This window comes from Phragmites australis, chromosome 17 (genome assembly GCF_958298935.1).
Source record: "Phragmites australis chromosome 17, lpPhrAust1.1, whole genome shotgun sequence".
Classification (NCBI taxonomy): Eukaryota; Viridiplantae; Streptophyta; class Magnoliopsida; order Poales; family Poaceae; genus Phragmites; species Phragmites australis.
Genome location: NC_084937.1, coordinates 25170197 through 25186587, shown reverse-complemented (window position 1 = coordinate 25186587; position 16391 = coordinate 25170197). Strand labels below are relative to the sequence as shown.

General features: G+C 44.4%; 2 protein-coding genes across 2 annotated transcripts; one reads left to right on the top strand and one right to left on the bottom strand.

Moving 5' to 3' along the window:
* Positions 1–4064: 4064 nt before the first annotated feature.
* LOC133896607 (E3 ubiquitin-protein ligase UPL5-like) lies at positions 4065–11880 on the top strand. The gene is made up of 3 exons (XM_062337206.1): positions 4065–6040; positions 6933–7516; positions 10928–11880. The coding sequence occupies exons 1-3, from the start codon at positions 4267–4269 to the stop codon at positions 11189–11191; spliced, it is 2622 nt and encodes an 873-aa protein (XP_062193190.1). The 5' UTR covers positions 4065–4266; the 3' UTR covers positions 11192–11880.
* A 751-nt stretch (positions 11881–12631) lies between these two features.
* On the bottom strand, positions 12632–13806 carry LOC133896608 (uncharacterized). The gene is made up of 2 exons (XM_062337207.1): positions 13659–13806; positions 12632–13461 (listed from the first exon to the last, which is right to left on the bottom strand). Exons 1-2 carry the CDS (start codon positions 13671–13673, stop codon positions 13048–13050), a joined length of 429 nt encoding a protein of 142 aa, XP_062193191.1. The 5' UTR covers positions 13674–13806; the 3' UTR covers positions 12632–13047.
* Between the last annotated feature and the right edge of the window lie 2585 nt (positions 13807–16391).

Here is a 16391-nt window from a genome sequence, read left to right as displayed (position 1 = left end):
AGGTAACAAATTACGTTTTAGATTATAATTGTAATACAAGAAGCTAACAAGTTACGTTTTAGATTGTACTACGATTACAATCGTGTTTCTTAGGTTATACATCATTAGGTAAAAAATTCGTTAGGAGTTACGATCATCAATAACGCAATTGTAGCTTTTTTCTATTTATGTCTGGTTATAACTTCATGTATTACGAATTGTAATTCTACTATTTTTTAACTGTAACTAGGAGTGATGTACCAGTAATTAGAGTTGAGCCTATACATATAACATATACAACATATATCTATCTAGAATTTACAAATATATGTGTATATATAAATAAGTATTTAACACGCTGATCAATCCAACCTCGTCGAGTCAAACGCAATCGAAAAATCCCTTTTATAAAAAAATCACATATTATAAAATAGAAAAACTAAAAACAATAAAATCATTAATACAAAATAGGAAATTACATATTATAAAATCAAAAACCTGACGACCACAAGATCTCTATTAAAAAATAGAAAAACACTTGTGCTGAAACCGAAAAACTGACAAACGAAAAATCCTTATTTTCTTATATATATAGAAAAACTAGTCTGTATTCCCGAAAGTGCATACTCCCTGTTATGATATACCATATAAATAAATTGAATATACTCCTTTATCACTATAAATATACTTATATATTTATTCTAAGATACTTCAATGTAAACTACATGAAAAAATAGAAAAGAAGTCCATCAATTTTATTAGATTTTGATAATACCTTTGTATTTGTAAAAAAATATAATACACTCAAAAAAAATATGTGTAAACTATAAAAAACTATACATACCACTTGTATGATCTTATATACTCACATGTTCCATATACATATTATTTATCACATGAGATATTTCCTATATAATAAAATATGTATATGTTAGTACATACTTAGGAGTACCAAATATATATATAATTCCTCTCTCCTGGGCGGACGATAGAGGCCGCGCGGTCACGAGTCCATTGGAGGCCTGCATAGCCTCGGCGGTCACGGGTCCGCCGGGGCCGGGGCCGGGGCCGGGGACGATTGGACGAAATACCCCGCGGTCCTCGTGGGATTCTCTGGGCCGTACGCGGAGGAATGCAAGGCCGTCCGTGGAGAACTCGGCCTTCGTGGGTGGTGTTCTGCTCACATTAGCGGTCGTCCTCTGTGTTTTCCAATCTCTGTAGCTCCGCTCAAGCATGAATTTCGTAGTGTGGCCTATTGGGATTCGATGATCGAAGCCGGAGGTAAAACTCTCCTCACCAAAAATCAAAAGAAACTTTCATCAAAACTGTAATCCATGTAGCTAATACATGCACGATGACAAATAGCAAGTTTTGTACCTTATGAAAGACAGCATTTCAACTTCAGAAATTCGGTTCACGTTTTGTTTTCGGCGAAGAAAATTCAGTTCGAATCTGTTCATTGTTCTGCAACATAAAGTACATGTTGGGGGCACCTAACGCGGTGAACGAGTAAGGACGAGCCTGATCCCCCAAATTGCACTATTATAATGTGGCTGCTTGTAAATCACGGCATAGCGACTACTAGGCATCTTTATCTGACCTTTGCGAGATAGGAGTATAAAACGTTTCTTTCGGTGGCATTCTGATCTCCAGGTGTCACATGAACGCGTGAGACTTCTTTTTCTTGAGACCACCAAAACGATGTAAAGTTGTTCCTTGTAGAAGGTATGTTATGTACAATCTCTGATCTAAGAGAACTTTCATCCCAATATATGCGCAGATAAACTTTCGAAACGTTGGCCTAAATTCACCAACAAAAGTACTTAAATGTCATTGCAATTTTATTGATTTACGATACTATGCGCTTAAAAAATTGAAGATCAAATTTGTGTATCGGAGTCCGTTTCGATTTGTGAAACAAAACTAATCAGACTAGTCGAGCCAATGACATGATATAGAAGGCTTACGGATTGAGGCTACATATCATTTTTAACAACTGTACCATGTTCTTTCTTTTAGGATAGCAATTTAACATATCATCCCCCTTGCGTGCATGACCTAAACGGAAATGTGGGGGCATGTGCTACTAAATTACAACCGTCATGGTGCTTGGTGATACTGATATCCATTGCCAGATCAATACTCCTTTCGTTTCACATTATAAGTCTTATTATTCTGGATTTGTTTTTCCAAAATATATGTCTATTGATGAGAACAAGAGTGTAAGTATTGCGATATTTACATCTCTAATTGTACAATACAACGTGTTTAAGTGATAAGAGAAATAACTTTGAAACAATCCAAAGAAAATCTTTCGAGACATAATGATAGATGCAGATATTATTAATCAATTTATGAAGTCGGAAGGAAATACCAAAGATAGAGTAGAAATGCAGAGCCGGTTTGGTTTGGTAGGGATACAGATTCTTCCACAAACTTTTCGGTTCTACATTCTTCCAATAGAGGATGATTATGTAATTGACCATTTTCCCTTGTTGCTGATTTGTTTTTGTTTTCTTTTGGCAATGACAACATGGTTAAAATTAACAAGCATAGTGCTACTGCAAATTCATAATGTCCATTGCAAATTCATAGCAGCATTTTTCTATGCCCCTAGAGGATGGCATACACATTCATCTGAACAAACAGAATTTGTTAAAACAAATAGACAAAAAGAACATGTAATGGACATCCTACTTGGTTCGCACAAACATATAAATTAGTAATTGCTACAATGAACAAGCGTAGAGATGTTTAAGACTAGTTCAACCTGCCCTATCCATGGGCTTCCCCTTTCTCTAGTTTCCCCATCTCTCACTCTCAAAATTCCCCTTCCTCACATATGGCCATGTCTCCACCAAATCGGCCTTGGAGGTGAGCAAGACCACAAAGCAGTCCATATTTCCTCCTTCTCAAACCATTGCATCCAGCCACCCATTGGAGCCCAAAGAGCTCTCGCGCGCCATCAACAGAGCCCACTCCTCCACAAGCATTGCAAGCAGAGACCGCTCCTCCACACACGTAGTTGATGGAGACCACCCCTCCATGGTGTCTAAGGGGTTGTGTTGCGCCGCTCCTTCGCGCCGAACAGCCACCCGCTACTGACGACGCCAGGTGAGGGGCTCCTAAGCAGCGATGAGGGGGGCGGGGGGCACAACAGGAAGACGGGGCGGGGCAAAGTGGGAAGGATGGGGCCGTTTCTCGTGCAACTAAATTTCCAGAAATATTTCACCCATTTCACTCCTAAACGTTTCTCCAGATGCACCGTTTGTTGCAAATTCTCGAGAATCCAGCGAGAAACTTTCCGAATTCACCCATCCAAACGCACCCGTAAAATTGGGTGAATAATTTATCCTTATTTTTGTCATGCACGAGAAAGAGGGTGAGACTATAAGACCGTACGGCATCACAGGGCAATGCACATCAAAGGCTATGCGGAAAATGCATCAAAAAGTTCATATGAATTCATATTTAGTTTTATGGTGCCGTTGGTTTATATGGTGCAACCAAATTAGCATGACATTGAATATGCGACTATGAATAAAAATCTGCATAGATAAAAAGAAACGATGCTAACATTAAAACTACTTCCAAAAGTTGGGAAAAATTCTTAAATTTAAAAGAAAATCTCCCAAGAAAGAGCATAAATGCATAATAAGTGAATAATTCTCAGTTTCTCATAGATAGTGTAAGGTGAGGCTATAAGTTCACACGGGATCACACGACAAACTAATTTAAGGTCACGTGAAAAATAAAAGAAAATGCACTAAATTAGACTTAGACGAATATCTCTGATTTGATTATACGATATCCCTAACTATACAATGCATGTCATGAGCAGCTTTGAATAAACGATCAATAGAAACAAAATATCCAAAGATAGGATAATTGATACAACATTAAGAAGCAGCTTTTAAAAATCAAAATAAATCTTCTAAGATGAAATACGAATTCAAATATAACTGACAATAACACATAACGTATAGAAGTGAGAACACAGGGCACCCAAGGCAACTCGATCAAAGCCTAGGCGAAAAACCATGGGAGAAAAAAAAACCCTCAAAAGCCACGAGGAGAGCAGAAGAGACAAGAGAGGAACCTAAACAAGACGCCGAAAGGTGATCAAACCAGGAGGAAGAAAAAGCCAGAACCAAACAAACTGCTACACATCTTCCACCTCCATCCGCCCCCAAATTCCGGCCGTCCTAAACCCCCACCCCCACCTCCTCCTCCTCGCCGCGGCCCCAATTCCCCCTTCCCCATCATCCCGATGGCTCCGATCTAAGCATGTCCGCCGCGTTCGCCTGCCTCCGCCGCCCCTCCAAGCGCCGCCGCGACGCGCCCGATCATGCCCTCCCGTCCTCCAAGCAGCCACTGATGGCGCACTCCGACGACAGCGCCGCCGAGTCGTCCTCATCGGCTTCGGCCTCCGCTTTGGGGGGCGATGGTACCGCCGCCGCCGCTTCCTCCTCGTCGTCGTCTCCCGCGTCGCCGCGGACGGTACACTTCTTCGTGCGCGCCACGGACTCGAGGACCATCTCGATGCACGCGGGGTGGGACGACACGGTCGGGGCCGTGCTCGACCACCTCGCCGCCTGCGGATACGGCCGCGACATGCGGCTCCTCTACGCGGGGCGGCAGCTGCTGTCGGAGACCACCCTCGCGGCGCTTCGCCTCCCGCCGGACTCCACTCTGCACCTCGCGGCCCGCCTCCGCTCCACTCAGCATCCCCGCGCGTGGCAGCTCGCGTCCCACATCGCTGCCACTGCCGCCGCCGCGTATTCCGAGGCAGCCACGACCGTCTCCGCCACCTGTTCCCTCGACGAGTTTGTCAAGGAGTTCATCCTCTGCGCTCACGGCGCCAACCTGGGGTTTTCTTGCCACGATCGCGGTGCTGTGGGCGACGCCCGGGCCACGGGGGACCACGCGGCGGAGTACCTCGACATCTTCCTCCAAGCGGGCGCCGCCTTAGCGCTGGTTCGCCTCTACCTCTCAAAGTCCTTCTTCTTTCGCTCCTACGCCGAGCGTGCCATCAAACGCTTTCTTGCCACGGACCCTTCGTCCCTACCGACGGACGTGCTGCTCGTGTCGGCGCCAGTACTGCTTGAATTCTGCCGCTTGCTTTCCTTGGCTGCGGGCAAGAAGAATTTACTCTATAAAGCATGCCGTCGTGCACTTGCATCAGTACTCTGCTCTTGCACCTGGCTCCCCCCTTCCATGAACTCGCCGACCAGGTTGATCGATCATGTCCTCCCGTTTGCCCGTGAAACAGTGGAAGTGGTCCTGGACGGACTTGCATCGGTGTCCATGATGGTCTCTCCTAGTGACCTTGAAGAGTTCTCAAACTTCTTCAAAGTGCTGTGTTCGCAGGCACGCCTTGGGATCGCCAATGAGGGACCAATGCCCAAGAATCTGTACAACAGGGAGTTTGAGCATGGTGACACATGGATATGGAGGTTGCACAATATGTTGATGAACATGTTGAAAAGGGTGGATGAGTGCTTGAAGCGGTTGGAGATGGATCTGTCGTTGTCATCGGAGAGTATAGGAGTAATGGAAAGTCAAACCTTGTGGGCCGACCGATCACATATCCTGTCTGTGTTGAGAGAGCTGGATTTCATCTCAGCGATTTATGAGGATGTGGCAAACAACCTACAACTTGTGTTGCTGGCACACAAAGCACCGCTCAATGCCCTCGTCTGCTGCTCCAAGAGAAATTTGCATCTCCACTGGCTCGTGAAGCATAAGAATCTCCTTTGCTTCGAGGCAAGAAGGAATTTAGTCCTCATGATGCTTCCTGAGTGGAAGGATGACTTTGGGGGGCTGCATGAGATGTTGATCGATCGATCGCATTTACTTGATGAGTCCTTTGAGTACATCACACAGGCAAAGTGCAGTGAGCTCCGCAGTGGGCTGTTTATGGAGTTTAAGAATGAGGAAGCTACAGGCCCTGGGGTTCTGAGGGAATGGTTTTGCTTGGTGTGCCAAGCTCTTTTCAGTCCGAATCAAGTTCTCTTCTCACCTTGTCCTGAGGATAAACGAAGGTTCTACTTGAATGAAAGTAAGTTTCCTCAGTACTAACTTACCACTTTACATCCCGTTCTATTGGTGTGACACTATGGCCGAGCAACTTGAAACATGTGGAGCTTTATATAAAACACTTATGATCCTAGCAGGTCCTGCAGACCCTATGGTGCTTACATGGCGACATCTCCACACAAATAAAGGATTAGTTTTTTTTATTATTATCCAAACCATGGACCAGTACCATAGTTTGTTGCCACGCACAATGTTGCTGATCAAGCATACTCCCTCCAGCCACAAACACACACTGTTTTGGAATTTGACACAAGCAAATCTGTATAGATTTTCATGTTTCCAATCTAAATATTGAAAAAGATCCTGATAGTCAAGTTTTGAAAGTTTGAATGTGTGTATTTGTGGCCGAAGGGACTACTACACAGAAGTTGGGCTGCTATAGCCTTACCTTTGCTTGGATCTTTGGTTCCGCACATGATGCAACTGTTTTGTGCGTGTTTTTCCCTATTACACTCACTTCGAAGAAATCCTAACCGATCGGATCATAAAGTTGGGATGCGTAACAACCTTCAAGATAGGTGGTATCACTCTTTGGCTGAAAAGTTGTAAATCTTTGCAACCTTGTTGTGCTTGATAGTAAGCTGTTCTGCATTCTACAGTAGAATGAGCCCTCATAGCTCTAATGAGTATGTTTTCATGAAAGGGGTAGTGAGAAGATTATGATGTCTTTTGTATGTTGACAGTCTGCCTATAAAAGAAATAACGATACTAATTCTAGCTACTTGAGCCACCTTTTGGCTTCCTTAATTCTTTTTAATCGAGTCTTATTCATTTAGCATCTGTGAGACAATTGATGTCCACAATGATATTCTCCTGATATCTTCAAACCTTTGACAGTTATCTGTATATTGCAGCATCTGCCGTGGATCCACTGCATCTGAAATACTTCATTTTTGCGGGACGAATAATTGGATTAGCCTTGATGCATAAAGTGCAAGCCGGAGTCGTGCTCGATCGTACTTTATTCTTGCATCTTGCTGGAAGAAGTATTACATTGGAAGATATTGCTGTTGCAGATCCTGTCAAATATGCAAGCTGTAAAAGGATTCTAGAGATGAATGCTGCTGAAATTGATGATCTATACCTAACATTTTCCCGAGCAGATCACCAATTAGGGTCTCAAAGAATTATTGATCTTTGCCCAGGAGGGCAGGATATCAGTGTGAATATCAGGAACAGAGAGCATTACATTGATCTTCTTATTAAGAATACCTTTGTGGACTCTATTTCAGCACAGCTAACCCATTTCACTGAAGGATTTAGTGACATACTAGTTAATCCAGAACGCCAGAAAGATTTTTTTGAGTATTTGGATCTAGAAGACTTAGACCAACTGCTAGGGGGAAGCAACAACGCAATAAATCTGCAAGATTGGATATCACATACTCAATATAATGGCTACAAAGAAAAGGATCACCAGATTATCTGGTTCTGGAAGGTACGCTGTTTAACTTTTTTATAAATGCATCCAGTCATGAAATTTCAACTCTTTTGTGCCGCTATATGCTTTGATCATATTCTCTTTATGTGTGCTCAATTTTTCATGTCAGCATCCCATTCTCACTTAACTGTGTTAGATTTTGCGGGAGAACACCAATATAATTAATTTCCGGAGGCCAATTAGCTCAGCATGTGTAGTACATGTACAAGAGTTAAGTGTGCATTAACCCTAATATATGTGTATGCATACAGCAGCACCATTCACTTACGAGACATAGTTATGTTTTTTAAAAAGGCAAACGTGCCACTATATGCATTCTTGTCCTAGTAAAAAAGCAGGTGCTCACTATGGAGAATTGAATTTCTTTTTTCGAAGTATTTTTTTCTTGATATGCTCTGCCCAGTTGTCCTTTTGTTTTGCCTCTACTGTGTCATCATATTAGTTCATGAATTTAGTTTGCCATCATATATTAGCTGTCTCTTCCAACTTATGATACATCAATTATGTCCTGGTATTTGTTTAAAATGGACGTGATCTTTTGTTCTCTTGGTGATCACAATCCCAAGATTCTGAAATTGTAGTTGTAAATGGAGCCAAAAGCATTATGTGTGTGCACAGTAAGAGAAAGCAAAAGTTGAGCATTGTTTGTGTCTGCAGCATCTTTAAATGACAGTTTTATCAGACGGAACTTCCCATGAGGGTGACTTTAGTGTTATGGCGTGTTTAGTTGATCTCATGGTGAATTGCACTACTTGTCCAGGCCCACCATTCAAGGATTTGTTTTGTTGCCCTTGAAATTTGTAGTTCACTAGTTCCCACTTCATCCTTTGTCATATCTTAAGCCTTATCGATACAAGCTACCAACCAAAGCCTGTACCCTTGGTGCTACGGTACGTCAAATCATCAATTGATGACATTGTATGTTAGGTTCACTAACAAGACTCTGTTAACCAGTAATATGTTGGCTTTGTATTTTGAAAAAAAAAACCCGATAATACATAGGAGGAACACTGTGCATCTTAAATTTTAAGGAGAGTGCCCGAGTTGAACCCAATACCTCAACCACCACAACCTTGTTCTCTACCATTAGGTCACATGGGTTTGTATGTGTTAGCATCTACAGTACCTGATTGCCCCATCTACCTTTTAGCAGCTCTATAACAAATAAACAATCACTGATATCAACATTTTGTAGAACTCTTGTTCTGTTACCTCATGCAATCCTTGTTGATCCTTGTGTAAGTGAGATGAGAACAACCAAACAACTATTCTCATGTTGCGGATGCATCCTGGTAAGATCTTCCATCAACAATAGTCAGGAGCTGGTGCCGTTGCCTGATATCAACCAGAGTTTTAGATGTAGTGGATTGCGGAAGTGTATTCCTATGTGCATGATTACTGTTCACGCGCGAACAGTAGCCGCACAGCAAGAAGAGTCTAGTCGGTTTAGGAGATAAAATCAGTCCGTTTTAGAGATAAGAGTCTAGTTTGGTTTAAATCGGTTTAGGAGATAGATAGGATTAGTTAGTTTAAATCAGGATAAGAATTAGAGATAGAGGTGGGTTTGAATCGGGACTTGTAGGCAGTGGTGAAGCTAGAGCCGAAGCAAGGGGGGTGCGCCACTTAGCCACTACGGGATGATATGTGATACGAATACGCCAATACTTATATGGTAAAACGGTATTTTCTAGAAAACAAGGATATACATATTAAACGGTTATATAATTTTTTGTATAAATAGAGAAATGATATGCAAAATAATAGAGGTTGATATTGAGGTAACCTTACCATGAAAACTATACATTTATGGACTTATTGCATCCTTAAGATTATTGTGTTCGAGCCTAGAGCTCACATATGCATTTTCAGCACCTCATATACCTCACTACACGAAATATAAACGATACACATGACAATATGAGACATGATACAATCATAACCATGATTTTTTTTTCAGTAATACTAAACATAAAAAAGGCAATTTACCATCAAAATTATGACCTCATCTTTGAATGATTGAATTCTTGAAAGCATACACCATATCCAAATGTCCATTGACAGTAACAATTTCTAAGCCTTGATAAATATTTAACTCAGATCTGCGCAGGGAATGGGTATAGGAAATTTGGATGCTATCAATTAGTTGGTAACTTAATTAGACATTATTAGTAATTCAGATGCCATAATGTCATGTTCAACCAATTTGGAACCCTAAAATCTATCTGAACCTTAATTGACAATAATCAAGCCATATAAACCGAGTTCCTAATGAGAAAATCCATGACGAATGATTCCCAAATAGTTCTTATCTGTACCTAGTTTCCGTAGAACACTAGCCTATCTATCCCCACAAAAAAAATCCCCAAAAACTCCCCAATTTGAACCCAAATTGGATCCTGATTTCGCAGGATATGCAACCTACCCCTATAATCTAGATAGTCACAAGCAATAATTGGATGATTGAAACTTTATCTTGCAAACTTAGGGGCTTTGCTTGAAAGAAATAGGGAGAATTGGAACTTTAGAAGCAAACATTGGTTCTGGCCTTTTGCAATCAATGGGCGATGGGCGACTGCAGGCAGCCGTGACACGGCAGCCAGCGAGGGACGGAGGGAGGCGCAGCCATCCTCCGGGCTGTGGCGACCGACGATGAGATTATGAGGGCATCGCCACGGCCGCACGGGCGACTAGCAGAAAGGGCAAGCGGCCTACGACAGCAGCCAGCAGCAGGAGAAAGAAAGAGGACACATCGATGGATGCTCAATCATCGATAGATTAATTAGCCCACGAGTCACGGCCTCGGGCCTCACTACATCACACATGCTTGGATCACTAGTGTTTTCCCCTCAACCAGCTCGGGCTTAGTTGACGCTGGGCCGTTCGCTAGTTGCCTGACTGGATATTGGCCTGCTCGTGCTTCACACTGGGCTGTGGGAGGTGCATGTGTGGTAAATATGTGATGATTAGCGCTGAAATTTGTTTTTGTTGTGGGTGCATTTGCACCCCCCACGGCCCATTTGGCTTCGCCCCTGCTTGTAGGCCGGCTGGGATACTCCCTTGCCGGCTGTATATATGTGGCATTGCGCCTAGATCAAATAAAGCAAGAAGAATTAATCTAGTCTCCCCCAATATTCTAATATTCTAAGTCTCTCCAATCTATAATCTAATCCCTCCCCTAGCAGCTGACACCGCCCGGCTATCCTCCCGGCGGTGTTTACCCTAACATGTATCAACAATAGATGTCCCTTGTTAGAGCACTGCTATCAAACAATAGATGTCACATGTTATCTTGCATGCATATCTGCCGAGAAACTCAGTTGAAATCTATATCTTTTTTATCGAGCAGCTCCAATATGCATTACCAATCAGTTTTCTGCATGCTTCGATGTTTATTTATTCACACTGCAGGTTGTCGAGCACATGCCAATTGAGCAACAGAGGCAACTCCTCTTCTTCTGGACTTCAGTGAAGTATTTACCATCAGATGGCTTTTGTGGGCTGAGCTCAAAATTGTACATATACAAGACATCTGATTCACCCGACCGTCTACCATCATCGCAGACCTGCTTCTACCGTCTTTGCCTCCCTCCTTATGCATCCTTAAAAGTGATGGAAAACCAGCTGCAAAAGATCACACAAGAGCATGTGAGCTGCAGCTTCGGTACATGGTAGTTGCTGTCCTTATGTAGCCCAAATTCGTATATTTTGTACATATCGTAGTTAGTGACATCCTAGTATCCTACTATCTCATTGAATATGTTACTAGAGCTTTAAGGTAATAGGCTGTCTTAGTTTGTTTTGCATTTATGGCAAATTGGTGCTCTGAGCCATTTAATCTAATGTAGGTGGCATTGGTAGAAAGCAGGCTCCTTTCCCTTCCTCATTTGCCGTTTTCTTTTTCTTTTTTTATTACTAAAGAGGTGAAATGGGCCCAATGTGATCCTGTGTGGTCAAGCTGGTACCAATGTAACAACAGATGCATGTAGCAGCATTGTACTGACTAAGCCCCGGCTACCAGTGAACGGCTGAACCCCATGCCAATACAGGTCATTGCAATGGCTTGTCGCTCTGCCGTTTGGAGTTTGGAACTTGGAAGCTGCCGATGAGGTGTATTTTGGAAGGAAGTTGACTACGGGTAATTCCTTTTGGCCAGTTTTCAATTTCTTGTAGCAGTAATCCGCCAGTTTTCAGGTAATTCCTGGGCTTGTTTTGCTCGTAATTGATGTTCATTACCGGCAGAGATTTGCTGAGAAATGGCCTAGCACTGGGTTCTTCAGCCATAACCATACCCAGCGCTTTGGTATCTGAAATTCTGGATCACAACCATTTTTTGGGTATGGGAATCGTAAATGTATGCGTATGCTCAATGCAACCGGATGCCTAGTCTACTGGATACTGCGCTTGTGTTTCCTGCGTGTTCCAGCGAAGCTAAGATATTTTGAGTCAGCTGTTAGTGAATTCCCGTTGTGCCGAACGAATATTTCCTTGGCACCTGAAGTACCCTTCGATTCATTGTCCATTTGGATTCGGGGCTGGGGCTGGGGCTGTGACTCTACCGTACCGATGGAGTGACAAAGATGGAACAAGCCAACTATGGGCCTAGTCACGGTGCTTTTCGGACACCGCACCGAATATAAGCATGAAAAATACGAGATCTGTCGACTGGGTGACCACCGTTCGTGGCTGTGCTCGGCTACTTGAGAACCCCGGGAGCAACCACTGAGATGTTGGCAATGCGCCCTCCGAAAGTCCCAAGCCGCCGATGAAGGCCACTGGTGAACAAACTCACGTGAGCGTTGTTCCTTTGGAGCTGCAGGGATCAAGGCCAAGCAGGACACTTGACGTCTGCGTGGTGAAAGTTTTGCAGGCCCGCGTTGCAGTGCAGCTAGGTGGACGGACTCGGCGTTCATGAATCATGATCCACGCGTACCAAACTGAAATATTCATGCAGACAAGCAGCGGGAGGGAGTACGCACGCATCTGCCGACAGCACGACGAGTCCTGTGCTTCGATGCATACCAAACTGATCGGCTGGAGATTGAATCACATGGCGCTGGATAGGTGATGGATGCTCAGGCTTGTACGAGCTCGCAGGTTCACATTCGCAAAAAAGAAAAAGAAAAAAGAGCTCGCAGGTTTACTGATGGATAATTAGCTCCAGATCAGATCACATGACGCAGTGGAACCAATCAAAACGTTAACACAAGCATAACATCCTTACATGAACCAACAGACAAGTAACACAAGCTGCAACGGCAGGCATGAGGGTCCGCGTCACTGACACTGGGCCCCACGACCCGCGACACACTTTATTCTAGCCCACGCCACTCCAGTCATCGCAACCCAACAGGCCAAAACAACACAGCTAAGCTTTTACTGCACACACCGGTGACCGTAGCATACTAAGCAGCGAACCCGTGCCATGTACGTGCGCGGCTGCCATGCCACCGCCGTGCCACGCCGCCACGGCACAGGGCACGCGACGCCGAGCCATCTCCCTGGGCGCGTGCGCGCTCGGGCGCGCGGCCTCACTCGCTGGCCTTCTCGGCCTCCGCTGCAGCTGGCTCGGCCGCGGCGGGTGCCTCCTCCTGCGCCGGTGCCTCGGCAGCAGGAGCAGCCGACTCTGGCGCGGCGTCTGCTGGCTCCGGCTCGGCAGCAGCGGCTGCCTCCTCCTTCACCTCCTCAGTCGCCGCCGGCTCTGCCGCTGCCTCAGCCTCCGCCACGGCTGGCTCCGGCTCCTTGGCCTCGGGCTCGGCAGTTTCAGGCTCGGGCTCCTTGGGCGCCTCCGCTTCGACCGCGGCAGCTGGCTTTTCCTCCTTGGCCTCGACCTCGGCGGGGGCAGCCTCCTCGGCCGGTGCGGGAGTCTCCTCGGCCACGACGGCCGGCGGCGCGGTCTCCACCGCGGGCGCCTCCTCAGTCACCACAGTGGTCGGGGTCTGGACCTGCACGTGTGCACGACGGGGTCATACAATATTTGTTAGCACCACGCTTAGTCTTGGTTTAGTCCATTGTTGTAATAGAATCAAGCTCATCAAGATGAGCAATGAAAATCACAAAACATTCACAAGCGCGGAGATCAAAGTAGAATCAAAAGATCGAAACGATCCAGCATATTTATCATATATGATGATCGAGCTACCTCGGCAGTGGCCATTGGTGATGATCTGAAGGTTAACTAGTACGCGAAGAGTGGCTAGTTGCCTAGCTAGAGCTAGGACTGAGCTGGAGTGATTGATCGGAGGATGGGATCGAGCTGTGTTTGTGTGAAGCAATGCGCTGAGACCGGGGGGGCTATATATAGAGCCCCTGGAAGGCCAAAATGGGGAGAACACAAGGGGACACTCGGCGCAAAAAGAAAAGAAAAGCTGGTCTAGAGAAGAGCTGTCGTTGGTATCATGATTCATGATCAGGAATCTTGAGAGCTGTACATGCACACATGGAAATGGTCCGAAGGGGGTGGTGTGCACGGCGTCTTGTTTATTTCGCTCAACAGGGCAAGTGAAACTGTGAGAGAGACTAAAGGTGATCACAGATGCACAGGTAAATCGATCAACGTGCCAAGAAAGGGCCAAGTGAGAGCTGGCCGAATCTCGCCGCGGTGGCCAACGGTTCTTGGATCCACCCTGCACATGCTGTCGAATCGGCTTTGAGATTCACGCTAGAGTATTTGTTAGAGCTTCGCCGTGTATGGCACAGAGAGAGGGCTTCGCTTTCGCCACGACTCTCAAAGCTATTTTGGCAGCGAAAAAATAGTTCAAAGCGGTCACTTGAGCCCCTGCCCTCTTGGTGAATCCGTCGTTGAGTCAATTTTTTAGAATGGAATAGGAAAAAAAAAGAAAAAGTGGAGAAAGAAGAAAAAAAAAAGATAAAAAGATAGTAGATGAGGCACAAGAGAAAGAGCTCATACTTCCTGACTCTAGATCAACCACTGTATAGCGAGATTTAGGATTTATTTGTTTCAGCTGAAAATTGTGAAAAGCAGCTTGTAGATTGTGGATTGTAAGAAGCTAGATTTTAAATTTTGGATTGTAAAAGCTGTATCGTGGATGGTTATAATCTGGTGAAAAACGGATTGCTGGATTGTTATAGCTGAATTTTAGATTTTGATCACAATCTAGATTTTACAATTTGAAATAAACAGGTCTCATGCTAGAGCTTTGTAAAGCTTTGTCAGGTAACAGCAACATAACTCAATCACGGACGGTAAAAAAGGAAATACTGCAAGCGGCCACTTGTGCAGGTGGCAAGTGGAGCTTTTGAGTTGTAGCCTTCGTTGTCGTGCTCGGTGCGTGCAGGGCTTTGGGGTGTGCATCTCATTGTTCCTGCACGTTCTACGCCGTCCTTGGGGCCCGTAGTTATCTGCCTCGTCTGGCCGCCCGTTCGATCTATCACCTCCCCGGCAGCCAAATCAGCAAGAGAGATTCCGGAGCTTTGATTAGGGGAGCAGGTTGATTAGTGTTTTGTTCGTACGAGATTAGAGAGGTGGCATGAACAGATACGGCTGCCGGCTTTCGCGTGCAGACAACGCAATTGGAGCCGGCGAATGTGCATATCAAGGTAGGTGACCATCTATGGCTAGAATTGAAGGACTTTTTGAACGGTATATCTATTTAGTTTTTTGTTTGTTTTCCGATGCGTGTATAAATTTAGGGGCCAATTTGCTGCTGCGATGCGATATGGGTGTAGATGACAAAGCCAAGGTCGTAATGAATTTAACCAAAAGGGGGCGAAAGTATTTTGGTTCATGTGATAATTTTGTTTAACAAATTTTGGTTCATGTGATAATTTTGTTTTCTGTAGCTTGGTATGTTCGAATGAGATATTAGTATTATGATACTAAACCCTGCCTCCTCGATCATAATTTGTAGTTGAACCAGAGAAAAGCAAAATGGACATGTGGAGATAGTTTTTCTTGTTTCCAAGGATTGGATTCGCCTAGGTGCTACAGCGAATTTAGAGCATGTTTGGTTTGACGCCAAAAATTGCAATAAGGCAGCCAAAGTTGTTCAAAACATGGGCAGACAACTCGGCCGCTCCGAGTTTGGCGTGCCAAAATTTGGTACGGCTTTCATGTGTACCGTTCAGGCAGAAAACCAAACCTATTTCCAACCAAATAAATAAATCATAATTCTAACCAGTGTCTTCTCCCGGGTTAATTAAGCGCTTGCGTGTGTCAAGCTTGGAAGTTCATCAGCAATAAGATTTAAAAAAAATAAAAAATCAAGGGGTATACAGACCCTCGATTTATCTTAAGAGGTGTCAGGAGTCGAATTAGACCGGTTCAGTGAGAACGCAGTCCTCTGATGATAACTAGAGTCTTGGTAAATGAAAGATCAGAGAGGCAGACAACCTCTCGATTTATCTTAAGGAGGTGCCAAGACTCAAACATAAGCCAGTTCAGTGAAAATGTAGTTCTCTTATCGGTAGACCGTGAGTTGGCGAATGAAAGATCAGAGGAGTAGATAGCTCCCTGATTTTATCTTAAGGAGGTACCAAGACTCGAACATAAGCCAGTTCAGTGAAAACGTAGTTATCTGATCGGTGGACCGTGAGTTGACAAATGAAAGATCAGAGGAGCAGATAGATAGCTCCCTGATTTTATCTTAAGAAGATGTCAGGATTCGAATCCAAGCCGGTTCAATGAGAGCGCAGTAGACTACAAGAGTCTTGGCAAATGAAAGATCGGAGAGGCAGACAATCCCCCATTTATCTTAAAGAGGTGTCAGGACTTGAACCTGAACCGGTTCAGTAGGAGTGTAGTCTTCTGACCGGTAAACCGCGAGAGGCCATCAGCGATAATATACCATCACAGCAAATTGAGACCCTCTATCAACTTTGGAGTTCGTGTTGTAGCTTTAGAGATTAGGAATGC